The sequence below is a fragment of the Pelophylax lessonae genome (genome assembly GCF_965119305.1).
Source record: "Pelophylax lessonae genome assembly, chromosome: 2".
In the NCBI taxonomy this organism is placed as follows: domain Eukaryota; kingdom Metazoa; phylum Chordata; class Amphibia; order Anura; family Ranidae; genus Pelophylax; species Pelophylax lessonae.
Window position 1 is genome coordinate 731624722 of NC_138769.1, and position 19373 is coordinate 731644094.

The 19373-nt window shown below is 46.2% G+C and overlaps 1 protein-coding gene across 1 annotated transcript in view; it reads right to left on the reverse strand.

The window, feature by feature from the left end:
- Positions 1 to 19373, reverse strand: part of TPP1 (tripeptidyl peptidase 1) — a 55729-nt gene that overhangs the window by 33095 nt on the left and 3261 nt on the right. Inside the window, exons 2-4 of the mRNA XM_082247785.1 lie at positions 10600 to 10680; positions 3893 to 4032; positions 3473 to 3623 (exon numbers count right to left, since the gene is read on the reverse strand). Coding sequence (XP_082103911.1) covers positions 3473 to 3623; positions 3893 to 4032; positions 10600 to 10680 — 372 coding nt within the window. The remainder of the gene's footprint in view (positions 1 to 3472; positions 3624 to 3892; positions 4033 to 10599; positions 10681 to 19373) is intronic.

Consider the following 19373-nt stretch of genomic DNA (forward strand, 5'->3'; position numbering starts at 1 on the left):
ACTGTTCCTGTGGCCCTTTACTCCCCTTGCGGGGCCCTTTATTACGGTCCCACAGCGGGTCCCTTTCACAAGTTCTGCAGTGGGCCCCCTTCCTGCAATCTTGGGGCCTCCCCACTGAGGTGGAATGCCAGGGCCCGGTTGCAAGTGTGACCTCTGCGATCCTAGAAGTTCACCCACTGGTGTCGTAGTTTTTATTTTTTTGGTATTTTAATTGTATTATTTTTTATCATTTTATTTTATTTTTTTACAATGTCACTGACTATGACTCTGTCCATTCAGAAAATGAAGGAGCTGGTAAATTACATATTTACCGCCCCCTTCCTGGTTCTCTATTGTGACACATCCCCCTGCAGCAGCCGGCAGGAGAGGGGAGGGATCACAGTGGGGGGGGGGGGGGCAGGGGAGCACACATGGGCCCAGAGACAGCAGAACACAAGTGAACTGGATAGGAGGAGTGGCGGGGGCAGCATACAGAGGAACAAATCTTCTCCATTTTCTTTTTGCTGCTACAGGAGGAAAAAGGAGGACAGTGATTTCTTTACATGCTGCCCCCGCCGCCCCTCCTATCCAATGCCAGGCCTCCTGGAGCATTGGGCCCGGTTGCAATTGCAACCCCTGTAGTTACGCCCCTGCCTCCAATTATTAGCCGATGCCCCTGTTTTCCAATACTCTCAATCTCGTAGAAGCCGAAGATCATGACACCAAACATTACTTTGGGGCCCTGAGGAACATAGAGCCATTCCTGTCCTGGAACGCTGCATACAATTACTGGCAGAAGGTCTTTCACTGTCCAACAAATGTCCACACAAAAGGACAATTCATACATTTTACTCATGCGGTCACTGAGACATCAGGGGAGACAGGCAGATGAGGAACCGCATACATGTCAAGCACCCACAGGAATCCAGTGACGGCACCAGACAGGGAAATAGAAACCCTGAAACCACAGATGTGATTGGCGGGTCATGGCACGAGCAAGGGATTGAGTAACATCTCAGAAAGCTGCTGACCTCACAGGAAGTGAAAATGAGAACTTTAGAAGACTCCATGTGAGTGTCGCAAAACCAACTCAGCAGAGCAAAGTTAATGGAGACGGAAAAATAAGGTGTAGGGGAGACTCGCCTCACTATGACACTCTACATTGTGTTAGGGTGGTGGGGGGGCTGCCCAGCCTATTGAGGAAGACTCATCTCACTGGGACACTTTAGGGGAGATTTACTAAAACTGGTACACACAGAATCTGGTGCAGCTGTGTATAGAAATCAATTAGCTTTTAACGTCAGTTTGGTCAATTCAAATTTGACAATAAAACCTGGAAGCTGATTGGTTTCTATGCACAGCTGCACTAGATTCTGTGTGCAACAGTTTTAGTATATCTTCCCCGTTGTGTTTTTTTAGGGAGAAGAGGAATTGCCCAACCTGTGGGGGAAGACACACCTCACTAAGATACCTTGTGTTGTATTAGGGTGGAGGGGAACTGCCTGGCCTGTAGGGGGGAGACATCTCACTAGGACACCTTGCGTGTTATTAGGGTAGAGGGGAACTGCCTGACCTGTAGGAGGAGACACCTCACCAGTACACTGTGTAATTTTTTTGAAGTGGAAGGAAACTGCCGGTAGAAGGCAGTGGCGGCTGGTGCTCAAAAATTTTTTTTTGGGGGGGGGGGGGGGGGGGCGCAAAAAGAAAAATGTAATAGGTATTGCTTTGCGGCAAAAAACGCGGTAAAAAAATTGCATGACTTTGAGGTCATGGTACAGGCATGGCACAGGTGATGGTATAGGCATGGCACAGGTGATGGTACAGGCATGGCACAGGTGATGGTATAGGCATGGCACAGGTGATGGTACAGGCATGGCACGGGTGATGGTACAGGCATGGCACAGGTGATGGTATAGGCATGGCACAGGTGATGGTATAGGCATGGCACAGGTGATGGTATAGGCATGGCACAGGTGATGGTATAGGCATGCCACAGGTGATGGTATAGGCATGGTACAGGCATGGCACAGGTGATGGTATAGGCATGGCACAGGTGATGGTACAGGCATGGCACAGGTGATGGTACAGGCATGGCACAGGTGATGGTACAGGCATGGCACAGGTGATGGTACAGGCATGGCACAGGTGATGGTATAGGCATGGTACAGGCATGGCACAGGTGATGGTATAGGCATGACACAGGTGATGGTATAGGCATGGCACAGGTGATGGTACAGGCATGGCACAGGTGATGGTACAGGCATGGCACAGGTGATGGTATAGGCATGGCACAGGTGATGGTATAGGCATGGCACAGGTGAGATCACAGGTCGGCTTCAATCACTTACCTGCTCTCCTCCTGGGCTGCCTGCGAGACGTCCACGGCGCTGCTCCTCTCCTCGAGTTCTCTTCTTCTGAAGGCGGCAGGATTCCGGGAACCGTCCACGGCGCTGCTCCTCTTCTGTCTTCCTCTTCTGGCTCTTCAGATCCGTCCGGCGGGAAGGAGATCGGGCGGTGACGGTGCGTGACTGATGCACGCACTGGCATCGCCCCCATTGCGACGTCAGCGGGGTCAGCAATCGGATGTCCTGGATGATGATTGGTCCAGGCTGGAGACTGGACCAATCACAGCCAGGATATCACGAAAGTGGGGGTGTCCTAGCGCTATGACCTGCGCGCCCAGGTTACGCCCCAGAAGGCAGCCAATTGGCGCCTCTGCTGGGTCGTAAACCCCTCCCCCCCCCCATAGCCACCACATAGACCGGATTTTTTTTTTTTGTAACTATATTTTTCTTTTTGTAATCTTTTTTTTTCTTTCCTTTTTTTTAGGGGGGGCGGCGCCCTGGCGCCCCCTATGCACAGGCCACCACTGGTAGAAGGAGAAAGCCCTCACAAGGACACACTGCATTTATGAAAGTAAGGGGAAGTGCCTGGCCTGTAGAGAGTGACATACCAAACTAGGACACCTTGGATTGTACGAAGATGGAGGGGAACTGCTTGGCCTGTAGAGAGTGACATCCCAAACTAGGACATCTTGCGTTGTACGAAGGTGGAGGGGAACTGCCTGGCCTGTAGAGAGTGACATACCAAACTAGGACACCTTGGATTGTACGAAGATGGAGGGGAACTGCCTGGCCTGTAGAGAGTGACATCCCAAACTAGGACATCTTGCGTTGTACGAAGGTGGAGGGGAACTGCCTGGCCTGTAGAGAGTGACATACCAAACTAGGACATCTTGCGTTGTACGAAGGTGGAGGGGAACTGCCTGGCCTGTAGAGAGTGACATCCCAAACTAGGACATCTTGCGTTGTACGAAGGTGGAGGGGAACTGCCTGGCCTGTAGAGAGTGACATACCAAACTAGGACATCTTGTGTTGTAAAAAGTTGGAGGGAAACTGCCCAGCGTATAGAGGAAACACATATCTCACCAGGACATCCTGTGGTGCATTAGGCTGGAGAGGAATTGTTGGTGAGAAACCTCATCAGAGCTCACCTGACTGGCATCTCACACTGCAGGAAGTCTCCGGTCTGCACGCTGTCACACTGCTGGACTCCATGTTTCCCCAGCCAGGTGCGGACTGTCCGAAGGGTGTCCAGGGAGGGTCGGAGCAGAGCACTGAGATCTTCCAGAGACAGGAAATGACCTGAAGGGGGAGACACATCCGCATTTATTTCCATGACTCGGTCCTTCCTCCGTTCTAGTTATATGTTAAATTTGCCCAGAACCAATATTCAAGATTTTGGTGAATAATACTTAAAAGGTTCTTATATGTCTCAGGAGCTCTGGTAATAAATAGAGATCATAATGTGACATCATCCCACCAGACTCCACCTAGAACTGAAATGCCCCTATGGTGAGGGTATGTTAATAATATGCTATTCTTTCTTCTCTCTGAAGTTTGGGGTGACTCACCGTACTGGGGTGACTCTGGGTCAGATACTCTCCCAACCAGATCCTGTAACTTCTCCACATTCTGCTGCTTCAGGGCAAAGGTCAGGATCACCGATTCCTCACCTGAGAGGCGCTCAGCCTGCGTCCAGCCATCAGGGACCCTGCAAGAGAAAAGCAAATTAAATGAATAGTGTAGAGATTTCCTATTGCATCTCCAAACACAGGAAGTGAAGATCAATCTTCCTAACTCGACAATTGGGGTACTCTGGATTAGGGATAGACCGATTATTGGCAAGGCTGATATATCGGGGGCCGATATGCACTTTCCCCGATATATCGGTATCGGCCCTGGAACTGGCCGATATTTTTGTGACGTCATTCTGCCTTCTTAGGCCACCTCCCTTGCCTTGGACAGCCTCGTCTGGAGTCGGGACTAGTCTCGCGGGAGTGTATCACAGCCATACACCTACCTACAGCAGCCCGGTGCCAGCCAGCCACCCACATCCACAGGCCCTGTACCAGCCAGCCACCCACAGGCCTTGTACCTGCTAGCCACAGGCACAGTGCCAGCCAGCCACCCTCAGCCCCTGTGCCAGCCACCCACCCACTACAGAGTGCCAGCCAGCCACCCACCACAGGGTGCCAGCCAGACAGCCAGCCACCCACCCACCACAGGGTGCCAGACAGCTAGCCACCCACCCATCCACCACAGGGTGCCAGACAGCCAGCCAGCCACAGACAGGGTGCCAGACAGCCAGCCACCCACAGGCCCTATACCAGCCAGCCACAGGCACTGTACCAGCCATGCGCCCACAGGCCCTGTACCAGCCAGCCACCCATAGCCCCTGAGCCAGCCACCCACCCACCACCGGGTGCCAGCCAACCACCCACCACAGGGTGCCAGCCAGCCACCCACCCACCACAGGGTGCCAGCCATTAAGCATTAAACAAAAATTAACATGTTCAGTACCAGATTTGTGTCAAAAATTGTCTTTATTTTTCAAAACTTTAAATGTCCAAAATATCAGCTCATATCGGCCGATACCGATATGTTGTGACCAAAATATCGGTATCGGCCCTGAAAAAAGCATATCGGTCTATCGCTACTCTGGATGGAAATTTTTAACTTAAGGGGTAATTCCAGTCAAAAATGACTTTTTTTCCTATTAATAGTATGTTAAATATCTTTATCTTTGATAATATTAATTTTCTGGCTAGCTGCTTGTGTAGCTTAGAAAGTCTTATCTAAGCTGGACAATCAGGTTCTTCCTGTTCTTCAACGACAACGCTATCTCCCTTTATCTGAATTTGCAAAGCTGTCTTTCACTTCCTGAAAAGGTTGTCGGTCTTTCTAGACAGGCATGCCTAGACCTGCCAAGCCCCAACCCTCCTATCCTTCACAGAACATGATCTCCTCCTGTCTTCATAGCCTCGTTTTGGCTAGCACATAAACTGCAAGATAGTGCAACATGCTGCAGTATGGCACTCACTGCAACCACTGCAGTCACTGCAAAACTGCTAAAAAAAAGCTAGGCAACACAACAGCTACACAGTGGATTGGACTGGAGTCAGTGGACTACCTCTGCAGTATGGCAGTATGACTACCTCTGCAGGGATTTAAAATTACTGCAGCAGTAGTCCACTGACTCCAATCCACTGTCTAGATTTTGTAGCTGGAAGGGACGTTACGCCAGAAATTAGGTATCCATGAAGGAACACGCCCAGCTGCTGTGGATTAACCACTTGCCATCTGCTCACGTTGAGCCTACTGCGGCAAAGTGGTTAGTTATCGTCTGGCGACGTAGACCTACGTCGCCAGACACTCCCCTTTCTCGGCGGCGCTCGCACGCGCCGCCGGAGGCTCGCTCCCGCTGTATTCAGTCACAGCGGGAGTCAAGCCAGGGGAGGAGCAGCGGCGATTGCCGCTGCTCTTCCCCGATCGTCGGGGATTTGAGCGTGGAGATCCGCCTGCTTGTGTAAACACAAGTGGGTGGATCTCCTAAGTGACAGGCAGGGTCAGATTGCAGGGTTCAGCATAGTTGAACCCTCGATCTGTCCTTGTGTCACACAGTCACCTTCCCTCACACACGTTAGTAAGCACCAGGCATACATTAACCCCTCCCTCTCCAATAAAATTAACCCCTCCGCTGCCAGTGTCATTTTTACAGTAACAGTGCATATATATAGCACTGATTACTGCAGTAATGTCACTGGTACCCCCAAAAGTGTCAAAAATGTCAGTCAAGGGTCCGATCTGTCCGCCACAATGTCGCAGTTCCGCAAAAAAAAAAAAAAAAAAATCGCAGATCGCCGCCATTACGCGTTAAAAAAAAAAAAAGAAGACAGAAATCTTTCCCTTTGTTAGTAAACGCAATAACTTTTGCGCAAACCAATCAAAATACGCTTATTGTGATTTTTTTTACCAAACATAGGTAGCATAAAACAAATTGGCCAAAAATGTAAAAAGAATTTGATTTTTACATTTTTTTTGTGGGGAATTTCATATAAAAAAAAATGTTAAAAATATTATTATTTTTTCAAAATAAACGCTCTTTTTTTGTTTATAGCGCAAAAAAATCGCACAGGTGATCAAATACCACCAGCTCTGTTTGTGGGAAAAAAGGACGTTAATTTAGTTTGGGTACGGCGTCGCACGACCGCGCAATTGTCAGTTAAAGTCGCACAGTGCCGAATCGCAAAAAGTGGCCCAGACGTAAGACAGCAAAATCCTCTAGTGGTAAAGTGGTTAAGGACAAGCCCAGCTGCTGTGAACGACGGAGGGAGCTGGGGAAGAAATATCACATGACTGGCGCCATATATGAAAGAATTAAGGTACAAAGAAACACTTTTGAAAAAGTTTGGAAGGATACAGATTGATTTCTATTGCTCATTACATGTGAGTATTAAGTTTTAGTGTGTTTGCCTGTACTATGATCATTGTAGAGCACTTCCAGTTACACTGACAGAATACTGAAAAATAAAGGTAGAAAAACTGGGATTTTGTTTATTTTGAGACATAAGGCTGAACTCAGCTTACATTAATGATTGCAGGGAAGAATTTAAGTATTAGAGTTTACTTCTTCTTTAATTCCCAGGAATCTGGAAATAAGAGAAAGAAGATCCACTGAAAAGGGAAACACGTGATCCACAATTACAAAACACCAGAATAAACCAGTCGCTCCAATAATGAGCAAGAACTGAAGGCAATCAACATGAACAGTAACGCAAATTTCAAACATAAATATGGGTGGGAATACACAGCTGTCCTGGAAGTTTCCTGGCTGTTCTCCACTCATCTTCCAAGACAGCATACGAGAAGAAAAGGGAAAAAAAAATCACCTACTAAAAGGTGGGACAACAGCCTGTAGAACCTCCCTGCCAAAAGCCTGGCCATGGCTGGAGAGAAGGCCAACATGATAATGGTAGATGAAGGCTTAAAAGCCTATCCAGGTGACTGTTTTACAGGTCTGATCTGGTGGGGCACCACCTTTTTCCACCCAGGAGGAGATGAAAGCCCCAGTGGAATAAGCGTTGGTGTCTTGTGGAGGGGTTAGCTGTTGTGCTGGATTTCCAAAATGGCTTTCTTTTCTGATCTCTCTGGCTTTACAGTGTAGCTTAAAGTGGAGTTCCACCCTATTTTTATACTTACCTCCATCTTCTCGCTCCGGGTCACCTGAAAAAGAAATGGATAATCGCATATTTTTTTTTTTTTTACTTACCTCGTAGCGAAGAAAAAATACTTACCTTACTTCCTTCTTCCTCCTTCCTCGGCCGCGGCCCGTCGTCACTTCCTGGCTCTGCAATGATTCCTGGGAGCTGAACGTCATAGCTCCCAGGAATCATTGCGCCTGCACCGGCCCCGACGTCCGTTCCGGGTCGCGCGCGTCATCCCCTTCTAAACAGCTTCTGGGCATGCCCAGAAGCTGTAGAGGGATGACGCGCGCGACCCGGAAGTGACGTCGGGGCCGGCGCAGAGCATCGTGGGACCAAAGAAGGCAGAAGAAGACGCCGAAGGGGATCTCGCTGGCTTCAAGCTGCCCACATCTGAGATGGCAGCGCTGGACAAGACGTTTGCAAGGTAAGTATTTGTCCTAACAGGTAAGTGCAACCCGGGACAGATCAGAGGCTAGCCATTGTGGAATGCACTAGCCCTGACTGTCCCGGGGGTATTAAAAAAAAAAAAAAAAAATCCAGGGTGGAACTCCGCTTTAAACTCCATTCCTTGGACCAGAAAACAATACAAACAGGTGGTATGACTTCCTCTAAGGTTTCATAATCTGTAGGTATTGCTTAAGGCAACTCCTGACATCCAGACAATGGAATGTCTCTTTCGTTGACACAGGAATAGGGATTTACCACTTATTCAGTTGAGTGGAAATGTTTTGCAATGTTTGGTAAAAAAAAGGCTGGATCAGGCTTCAAGATTATTTTATTTGGCAAACGTGAGGCAATAGGGCTGAGACAGAAAGGTCATGTAACTCTCCCATCACTGGATTACCTTTACATAGGTTATCCCCCCTTCAGTCTCAGTCTCTGTGGACTGGAGACAATTCTGTAGAGGTCTCAAGTGTGGCTGAGCCCGAAGCACCACCAGAACTACTGAAGGCATCAGCTTAGAACCCTCATGATCTCCCTTAAAGCGGAGTTCCACCCTGGGAATACTTTTTTTTAATAAAAATACCCCCGGGACAGTCAGGGCTAGTACATTCCACAATGGCTAGCCTCTGATCTGTCCCGGGTTGCACTTACCTTTTAGGAGAAATACTTACCTTGAAAAAGTATTTCCAGCGCTGCCATCTCAGGTGTGGGCAGCTTGAAGCCAGCGCGATCCTCTTCTGCGTCCTCTTCCGTCTTCTTCGGTCCCACGATGCACTGCACCGGCCCCGCCATCACTTCCGGTGCGCGCGCGTCATCCCTCCACAGCTTCTGGGCATGCCCAGAAGCTGTTTAGAAGGGAATGACGCGCGCGCACCGGAACTGGCGTCGGGGCCGGTGCATTGATTCCTGGGAGTGATGACGTTCAGCTCCCAGGAATCATTGCAAAGCCAGGAAGTGACGAATCGCCGTGGCCGCCGAGGGGAGGAAGAAGGAAGTAAGGTAAGTATATTTTCTTCTATACGAGGTAAGTAAAAAAAAAAAAAAAATTGCGATTATCCATTTGCTTTTCAGGTGACCCGGAGCGAGAAGATGGAGGTAAGTATAAATTTAGGGTGGAACTGCACTTTAATGTCTTCTCTGATAAGTGCAGGGCGATGACCACTTGATTTAGCTTCAGAATCTTCTCATCTAGAAGAAAGAAGCGAAGGACTGTGGAATCCACTATATGTCTCAAAACATTTTACTCTTTGAGAATGTTCTAGATGCAACTTTCGTTAATCAGCCAACTTAAGTTTTGGCATGAGCTATACTTACCTGAGCCCATCTTTATTCAGCGTTGTTGTAGGAGTTTCTCAGCTGCCCTGGACTCCCCTCCTCATTGGCTGAGACAGCAGCGTGGCACGATTGGCTCCCGCTGCTGTCAGTTAGCCAATCAGGAAAGAGAGGGGGCAGGGCTAGGTCATGGCTCCGTATCTGATTGGACTTCGGGAGCTGTGACTTGGCTCGGTATGGATTTTGTGGGGGCACACCGTTTTTTTTTTTTTTTTTTTTTTTATAAATTTGGCGTGAGGTTTCATCCATACCAGAAGGCAAAGGAATTGTTTTGCTTGGTCAAAAAGACAAGTTGCAATCATCTCAAAGTAAGATCCCCATCACTGAAGTCGCATGGAAGTCAGACCTGAAGTCACAACTTGTCTGCCAGCTATGTGTTAGCCTCACATACCTATGTACATATTTAAAACATAGGATAGATTAGATAGATAGATAGATAGATAGATAGATAGATAGATAGATAGATAGATAGATAGATAGATAGATAGATAGATAGATAGAGTCAGTGAGCTCAATAATAACCCCCAGCACTAGTGTCAGTGAGATCAATAATAACCACCAGCACTAGTGTCAGTGAGATCAATAATAACCCCCAGCACTAGTGTCAGTGAGTGCAATAATAACCCCCAACATCAGTATCAGTGAGTGCAATAATAGTCCCCAGGAATGGTACCAGTACCAATGACCACGTTGGTGGTCAGGGGCAAGACAATTTAACCCTCTCTCAATGGTGGTCAAAGACAATTGGAGATTACCCTCCCTGCACTGCTGGTCACTGGCAAAGAAATGTAACCCCCCACCCCTTGCATTGTGGTCAGTGGTCAGAAAATTAACCCCCAGGGCACTGGTGATCATGGAAATTAAAGTTACCCTCTATCACCCCCCTTTGGTAATCACTTACCTATCACATGCTCTCCCCCCCCCCCCCCACAGGCCAGCATTTTGCTTGTAGTGTGGGAGGAGATTGTTGCACCCACAGTACATTCGCTCTCATTCAATGATGAGTGCTGGAACACAGAGAGCATTCCAGTGCCTGGCACCCCACTGCTACTCACTGTAACCCGCGGGCCCCATGCAGAGGGCCGGTGGGCTGAATGCAGTCTGTGGGCTGCATGTTGGGCACCAGGGCTATGGGTCTTTTCTTTTGATGTGCTCGGAATGTATTAATTGATTTAAATTGAGAGTTGAACTTGGCTTTGATCACAAGCAGGCACTGGAGGTGGCCTTTGCCCGACTCCGCTTGGCGATATAGATTTTGGACAGATGCAGCAGGATAGTTCTGAAATGACAACACCAACCTGAGACTCTGCTCCGGCTCCAGGTAGACCCAGCCTTCCCCGACTGCCAAATCCACCCCGAGGGCTACCAGCAGCAGAATCCTGGGGGAAGAAAAATTCTGTTATCACCTTGTGATGTCATCTAGGATGCAGTGCACCGAGGGGAGAAATACATGTACATAGGATGGAGAGACAAGTATCATATGTAGAATGACAGCTACTAACAGACATATAGAAACTTATATGAAGATGGATTTAGATTCAGAATACTTTATAAATCCCAAAGGGAAATTATTACTAACAGGCATTGAGTCCATGTATATTATATAGCATAGTAGAGGTAATAGTATTATATACACACACCAATCACCCATAACATTATGACCACTGACAGGCAAAGTGAAAAACATTGATTATCTTGTGACAATGGCCCCTGGAAGTGGTTGGGTTATATTAGACAGCAAGTGAACATGTAAGCAGAAAAAAACGGGCAAGTGTAAGGACTCTAGTGACTTTGACAAGGAGCAAATGGTAATGTCTAGACCAGTGGTCCTCAACTCCGGTCCTCAGGGCCCACTAACAGGCCAGATTTTAAGTATTTCCTTGGGGAGATGCAGACTAGAGTACTGCAATCACTGAGCAGCAAATGATATCACCTGGGATGTATTTCAGTTATCTTGCAAATCTGGCCTGTTAGTGGGCCCTGTAGGCCAGGGTTGAGGACCACTGGTCTAGACGACTGGGTCAGAGCAACTCCAAAACTGCAGCTCTTGTTGGATGTTCCCGGTCTGCAGTGGTCAGGACTGACTAAAAGGGGTCCAAGAAAGAAAAAAAACAGTAAATTGTGACAGGGTCATGGATGGCCAAGGCTCATTGATACACATGGGGAGTAAGGGCTGGCCTAATAGAAGAGCTACTGGAGCTCAAACTGCTGAAAAAGCGAATGCTGGTTCTGGTAGAAAGGTGTCAGAACACACAGGGCACCGCAGTTTGCAGTGTATGGGGCTGTGAAGTGGCAGACCGGTCAGGGTGCCCACGCTGACCCATATCCACAGCCAAAAGTGCCTACAATGGACATGTGAGCATCAGAACTGGACCACAGAAGAAGGTGGTCTGGTCTTATTAATTCAAGAATAGTTTGAGGATCACAGCAACGTGTTGGAGATGTTGACTTGGCCTCCAAATGCTCCAATCTTAATCCAATTGTGCATCTGTGGGATATCCTGGAATAACAACAACAACAAGTCCGATCCATGAAGGCCTCACCTCACAACTAACATGACTTTAAGGATCTACTAGTGCCTGCTTGGTGCTAGATACCACAACATACCTTCAGAAGTCTAGTGGAGTCCATGACTGGATAAGTTATGGTGGGCGGTCATAATGTCCTGGCTGATTGGTGTATATTTACACACACATACAAAAATATAGAGAAACCATCTTAACCTCCTCCCTGGCGGTATGATTCTTTCTGATTTTAGGTGCTGAAAGCGGTACCATTATTTTGCATGTAATTCTTAAGAATGAGCAGACTAACCAACTATTTACATATGATTTTTTTTTGTTACTGTGCATTCTTCTTTATAACATCTTGGGTATGATAAAGTTTGAAACACAAAATCATAAAATTATAATATAATAAATGACTATAAATAAATGGTGCATTATTTTATGTCTACGTATAGACATTATTATGTGTATCTCTTACCTTTTCAATATGCAATAAAATATGTTTTTTAACTAATGTATGTTGGTGTTCCTGTCACTTTTAAAGTCCAGCTCTCTAATGGGGGATATTGTGTTTTTCCCTAATACTATAGGAATGTTGGCGACAGGACACCAGGCTTTGACAACAGTGAAGATTTTTTGCTTTCTCAGGTCTTGTGACATTTCTCTTCCATGCTATGCCATTGCTGAGAAATCTGTTGGGATGCACTCATTTATGCTGAACACTAATGGCTGGAATACACGATAAGAAAATAGGCCATAAATTTCCGTTCAGCGAGCGATCGGCCGGTATTCTACTCGTTAATGCCCAGCCATCAATGAGCGATATCGATATTGTGAACGAAAAATACCGTTTGAAAAACCTGAAAAATTCTGTCGTCTCGTTTGTGAATGAACAATATTCTATACGTTGGTGTTGAGGTCGTTCAGTTTAAATCTGTATAACCTTATCACGCATGAGGACCGACGAACACTGTTTCGATGGTCGGCGGGCAACGGTCGGGCGATATTGGGACCGTGTATGTTGGCAGCGTTTTCGACCGACAAATACTTTTTCAAAAGTCGGTGGTTGAATGATCGGGCGATATTCTAATCGTGTATTCACACCATAATATATATATGTATATATATATTAGCGCTGCACGATTCTGGCCAAATGAGAATCACAATTTTTTTGCTTGGAATAAAGATCACGATTCTCTCACAATTCTCTGTGTAACATCTTTTACATTATAAAAAAAATTGGGATAACTTTACGGTTTTGTTTTATTTTTTTATTCATTAAAGTGTATTAATTGCGTTTGAAAGACTGCTGCGCAAATACAGTGTGACATAAAAATTTACAACAATCACCATTTTATTCTGCAGGGTCTCTGCTAAAAAAAATAAAAAAATATATATAAATGTTTGGGGGTAACTACTTTTCTAGGAAAAATAAACTGATTTAACGTGCAAGCAACAATTGTAGGAAAAAGGTTTAGTCTTTAAGAGGTTAAACTTCCTTCCTCCAAGAGGGAAAGAAAAGATACAATGTAATCATTTGTGTTTACAGTTCAGTGGGAGACTAATGCTGATAGGCTTTTGCGGGAGGCTTTTTTTTTTTTTTTGACAGCTGCTCCCTCATAGCTATGTAAAGAATTGAGCAAGTGTCATGTTAGGATCTTCAGGGGGAGTGAATCGCGATCTCGATTCTGTTACGATTAATCGTGCAGCTCTAATTTATATATATAACATATACAGTACAGACCAAAAGTTTGGACACACCTTCTCATTCAAAGAGTTTTCTTTATTTTCATGACTATGAAAATTGTAGAGTCAGACTCTTCAAGAGGTAGTCACCTGAAATGGTTTTCACTTCACAGGTGTGCCCTGTCAGGTTTAATAAGTGTGATTTCTTGCCTTATAAATGGGGTTGGGACCATCAGTTGTGTTGTGCAGAAGTCCGGTGGATACACAGCTGATAGTCCTACTGAATAGACTGTTAGAATTTGTATTATAGCAAGAAAAAAAGCAGCTAAGTACAGGAAAACGAGTGGCTATCATTATTTTAAGAAATGAAGGTCAGTCAGTCCGAAAAAATTGGGAAAACTTTGAAAGTGTCCCCAAGTGCAGTCACAAAAACCATCAAGCGCTACAAAGAAACTGGCTGACATGCGGACCGCCCCAGGAAAGGAAGACCAAGAGTCACCTCTGCTGCGGAGGATAAGTTCATCCGAGTCACCAGCCTCAGAAATCGCTCAGATTAGAGACCAGGTCAATGGCACACGGAGTTCTAGCAGCAGACACATCTCTAGAACAACTGTTAGAGGAGACTGTGTGAATCCGGCCTTCATGGTAGAATATCTGCTAGGAAACCACTGCTAAAGAAAGGCAACAAGCAGAAGATACTTGTTTGGACTAAAGAACACAAGGAATGGACATTAGACCAGTGGAAATCTGTGCTTTGGTCTGATGAGTCCAAATTTGAGATCTTTGGTTCCAACCACCGTGTCTTTGTGCGACGCAGAAAAGGTGAACGGATGGACTCTACATGCCTGGTTCCCACCGTGAAGCATGGAGGAGGAGGGGTGATGGTGTGGGGGTGCTTTGCTGGTGACACTGTTGGGGATTTATTCAAAATTGAAGGCATACTGAACCAGCATGGCTACCACAGCATCTTGCAGCGGCATGCTATTCCATCAGGTTTGCGTTTAGTTGGACCATCATTTATTTTTCAACAGGACAATGACCCCAAACACACCTCCAGGCTATGTAAGGGCTATTTGACCAAGAAGGAGAGTGATGGGGTGCTGCGCCAGATGACCTGGCCTCCACAGTCACCGGACCTGAACCCAATCCAGATGGTTTGGGGTGAGCTGGGCCGCAGAGTGAAGGCAAAAGGGCCAACAAGTGCTAAGCATCTCTGGGAACTCCTTCAAGACTGTTGGAAGACCATTTCAGGTGACTACCTCTTGAAGTGGGACTCTACAATTTTCATAGTCATGAAAATAAAGAAAACTCTTTGAATGAGAAGGTGTGTCCAAACTTTTGGTCTGTACTAATATATATATATATATATATATATATATATATATATATATATATATATATATATATACACATACATACATACACACAGTACCTCACAAAAGTGAGTACACCCCTCACATTTTTGTAAATATTTTATTTTCTTTTCATGTGACAACACTGAAGAAATGACACTTTGCTACAATGTAAAGTAGTGAGTGTACAGCTTGTATAACAGTGTAAATTTGCTGTCCCCTCAAAATAACTCAACACACAGCCATTAATGTCTAAACCGCTGGCAACAAAAGTGAGTACACCCCTAAGTGACAATGTCCAAATTGGGCCCAAATGTCAATATTTTGTGTGGCCACCATTATTTTCCAGCACTGCCTTAACCCTCTTGGGCATGGAGTTCACCAGAGCTTCACAGGTTATCGCTGGAGTCCTCTTCCCCTCCTCCATGATGACATCACAGAGCTGGTGGATGTTAGAGACCTTGCGCTCCTCCACCTTCCATTTGAGGATTCCCCAATAGGGTTTAGGTCTGGATACATGCTTGGCCAGTCCATCACCTTTACCCTCAGTTTCTTTAGCAAGGCAGTGGTCGTCTTGGGGGTGTGTTTGGGGTCGTTATCATGTTGGAATACTCTGGGATGATGCTCTGCTTCAGTATGTCACAGTACATGTTGGCATTCATGGTTCCCTCAATGAACTGTAGCTCCCCAGTGCCGGCAGCACTCATGCAGCCCCAGATCATGACACTCCCACCACCATGTTTGACTGAAGGCAAGATACACTTGTCTTTGTACTCCTCACCTGGTTGCCGCCACAAACGCTTGACAGTATCTGAACCAAATAGGTTTATCTTGGTCTCATCAGACCACAGGACATGGTTCCAGTAATCCATGTCCTTAGTCTGCTTGTCTTTAGCAAAATGTTTGCGAGGTTTCTCGTGCATCATCTTTAGAAGAGGCTTCCTTCTGGGACGACAGCCATGCAGATCTATTTGATGCAGTGTGCGGCGTATGGTCTGAGCACTGACAGGCTGACCCCCCACCCCTTCAATCTCTGCAGCAATGCTGGCAGCACTCATACATCTATTTCCCAAAGACAACCTCTGGATATGACGCTGAGCATGTGCACTCAACTTCTTTGGTCGACCATGATGACGCCTGTTTTGAGTGTAATCTGTCCTGTTAAACCGCTGTATGGTCTTGGCCACCGTGCTGCAGCTCAGTTTCAGGGTCTTAGCAATCTTCTTATAGCCTAGGCCATCGTTATGTAGCGCAACAATTCTTTTTTTCAGATCCTCAGAGAGTTCTTTGCCATGAGGTGCCATGTTGAACTTCCAGTGACCAGTATGGGAGAGTGAGAGCGATAACACCAAATTTAACACACCTGCTCCCCATTCACACCGGAGACCTTGTAACACTAACGAGTCACATGACACCGGGGAGGGAAAATGGCTAATTGGGCCCAATTTGGACATTTTCACTTAGGGGTGTACTCACTTTTGTTGCCAGTGGTTTAGACATTAATGGCTGTGTGTTGAGTTATTTTGAGGGGACACCAAATTTACACTGTTATACAAGCTGTACACTCACTATTTTACATTGTAACAAAGTGTAATTTCTTCAGTGTTGTCACATGAAAAGATAGAATAAAATATTTACAAAAATGTGAGGGGTGTACTTAATTCTGTGACATATTGTAGATAGGTGTTGATTTACTAAAGGCAAAAAGTCTGTGCACTTTTCAAAGTACAGTTGCTCCAGATCTTAGTAAGAGTAGAAGCTCTGCTGATATCCAATCATGTGCAAACAAAAATGTGTTTGTTTTTTTTTCCTTATTTTCTTTGCACGTGATTGGTTATTTTTTGCAAGGTGAAGTTTTACTCCATTTACCAAGCTCTGGAGCAATTGCACTTGCAGAGGGCACTGCACTTTGAAAACTGCATAGTCTATTTGGCTTTAGTAAATCAACCCCATAGTGTACATAGTAGGGCTGCAACTAACGATTAATTTGTCTGTCGACTAATCTATCGATTATTTTTACGATTAGTCGACTAATCTAACGATTATTTAAATTTTTTCTTTTTTTGCTTAATTGTTTCTTTGATTAGCTAATTAATCCTGTAATTAATACAGACCCCCTCAGTAAGCCCCCCTCCCAGCACAGACCCCACAGTAAGCCCTCCCACCTAGTACAGACCACTTAGTAAGCCCCCCCTCCCAGTGCAGACCCCTCAGTAAGCCCTCCCACCTAGTACAGACCACTTAGTAAGCCCCCCTCCCATTGCAGACCCCTCAGTAAGCCCTCCCACCTAGTACAGACCACTTAGTAAGCCCCCCTCCCATTGCAGACCCCTCAGTAAGCCCTCCCACCTAGTACAGCTGGCAGACCCCATGAACTCCAATAACAGATCCTATACACCCCCAGCTGGCAGACCCCATGTACCCCAATGACAGATCCCATGTACCACCAGCTAGCGGACCCCATGAACCCCAATCAATGACAGACCCCATGTACCCCAATGACAGATCCCATGTACCACCAGCTAGCGGACCCCATGAACCCCAATCAATGACAGACCCCATGTACCCCAATGACAGATCCCATGTACCACCAGCTAGCAGACCTCATGAATCCCAATCAATGACAGACCCCATGTACCCCAATGACAGATCCCATGTACCACCAGCTAGCAGACCCCATGAACCCCAATGACAGATCCTATACACCCCCAGCAGGCAGACTCCATGAATCCCCAACAACAGATCCCACACACCCCCTAGCTGGCAGACACCCATGTACCCCCCACTGACAGGTCCAATAGACTCTAATGACAGGTCCCATGTCCCCCCAGTATTAGATCCCATGTCTCCCATACACCCCAATTCCAATCCCAGCATATGACTCCGGACACTCACTTAGTAAATGCCTCTCCCAGGTCTATGACCACCGCGGTCTTCTCTCCCTGCGGTCTTCTCTCCCCCCGTCCCCAGCCCCTCGTACGGCGGCATCTCCTCCTCCCCGGGCCCGGTGTTCTGCTGCGGCGCACTGATTTCTCCCACGCCTTTCACGCACGTCGACGTTTTTTTTGTAGTCGACGCGTCGTGGCAGCCCTAGTACATAGTCTCAAATAGAGTTACTGCAGTTTACGATGGAGGGCTAAAACATATATATAAAATTCAGTGTGAGCCTTGTGTCCCTGCCCCCTCCTGGTAGAGTGGCATTTGTCTCCCAGCCCCCTCTGATCAGACCTGTGTAGCGAAGCACAGTGAAAAGCTCTGGAACAACTCCAATGATGATATTATTTAATTATGTATCAGGCACCGATGCTGGACAAGAAGGCCTGGCTCACAGTCTCTCTAATTCACCCCAAAAATGTTCTATCGAGTTGAGGTCAGGACTCTGTGCAGGCCAGTCAAGTTACTTGACCTTGCTTTGTGGACTGGTCCAAATCATTTGGTGGAGGGGGATTATGATGCGGGATTGTTTTTCATGGGTTGGGTTTGGCCCCTTGGTTCCAGTGATGGGAACTCTTAGGGCATCAGCATACTAAGACATTTTTGACAATTTCCTGCTCCCAATTTTGTGGGAACAGTTTTGGGATAGCCCCAACATGACTGCGCACCAGTGCCTAAGGCAAGGTCCATAGAGACATGGATGAGCAAGTTTGGGGTGGAGGAACTTGACTGGCCTGCTCAGATTCCTGACCTCAACCCGACAGAACACCTATGGAATGAATTTAAGTAGAGACTTCAAGCCAGGCCTTCTCATCCAACATCATCAGTGCTTGACCTCACAAATGCACTTTTGAAAACAATGGTCAAAAATTCCCATAGACACACTCCTAAACTGTGTGTGTGTGTGTTTCACAGGTAGGGATGTGTATAATAGATCTATTATGGGGCAAAACTTTTAGGCAGGTGTGAAAAAATGCTGTAACTTAAGCATGGTTATCAAATCAATATTTGGTGTGACCACCTTTTGCCTTTTAACCACTTAAGCCCCGGAAGATTTTACCCCCTTCCTGACCAGGGGGTTTTTTGCGATTTTTTACTGCGTGACTTTAATGGACAATTGCGCGGTCGTGCGACGCTGTACCTAAACGAATTTGACGTCCTTTTTTTCCCACAAACAGAGCTTTCTTTTCACCTGTGCGATTTTTACTTTTTGCGCTATAAATAAAAAAAGAGCGTCAATTTTGCAAAAACAACAATATTTTTCACATATTTTTATATGAAATTCCCCCCCAAAAAAATGTAAAAATGTAAAAATCAAAATTTTTTTACATTTTCGGCCAATTTGTTTTATGCTACATATGTTTGGTAAAAAAAAAAAAAAATCGCAAAAAGCGTATTTTGATTGGTTTGCGCAAAAATTATTGCGTTTACTAACAAAGGGAAAGATTTGTCATTTTTGGTGTTTTTTTTTTTAACGCCTAATGGCGGCGATCTGCGATTTTTTTTGCGGGACTGCGACATTGCAGCGGACAGATCGGACCCTTGACTGACATTTTTGACACTTTTGGGGGTACCAGTGACATAACTGCAGTA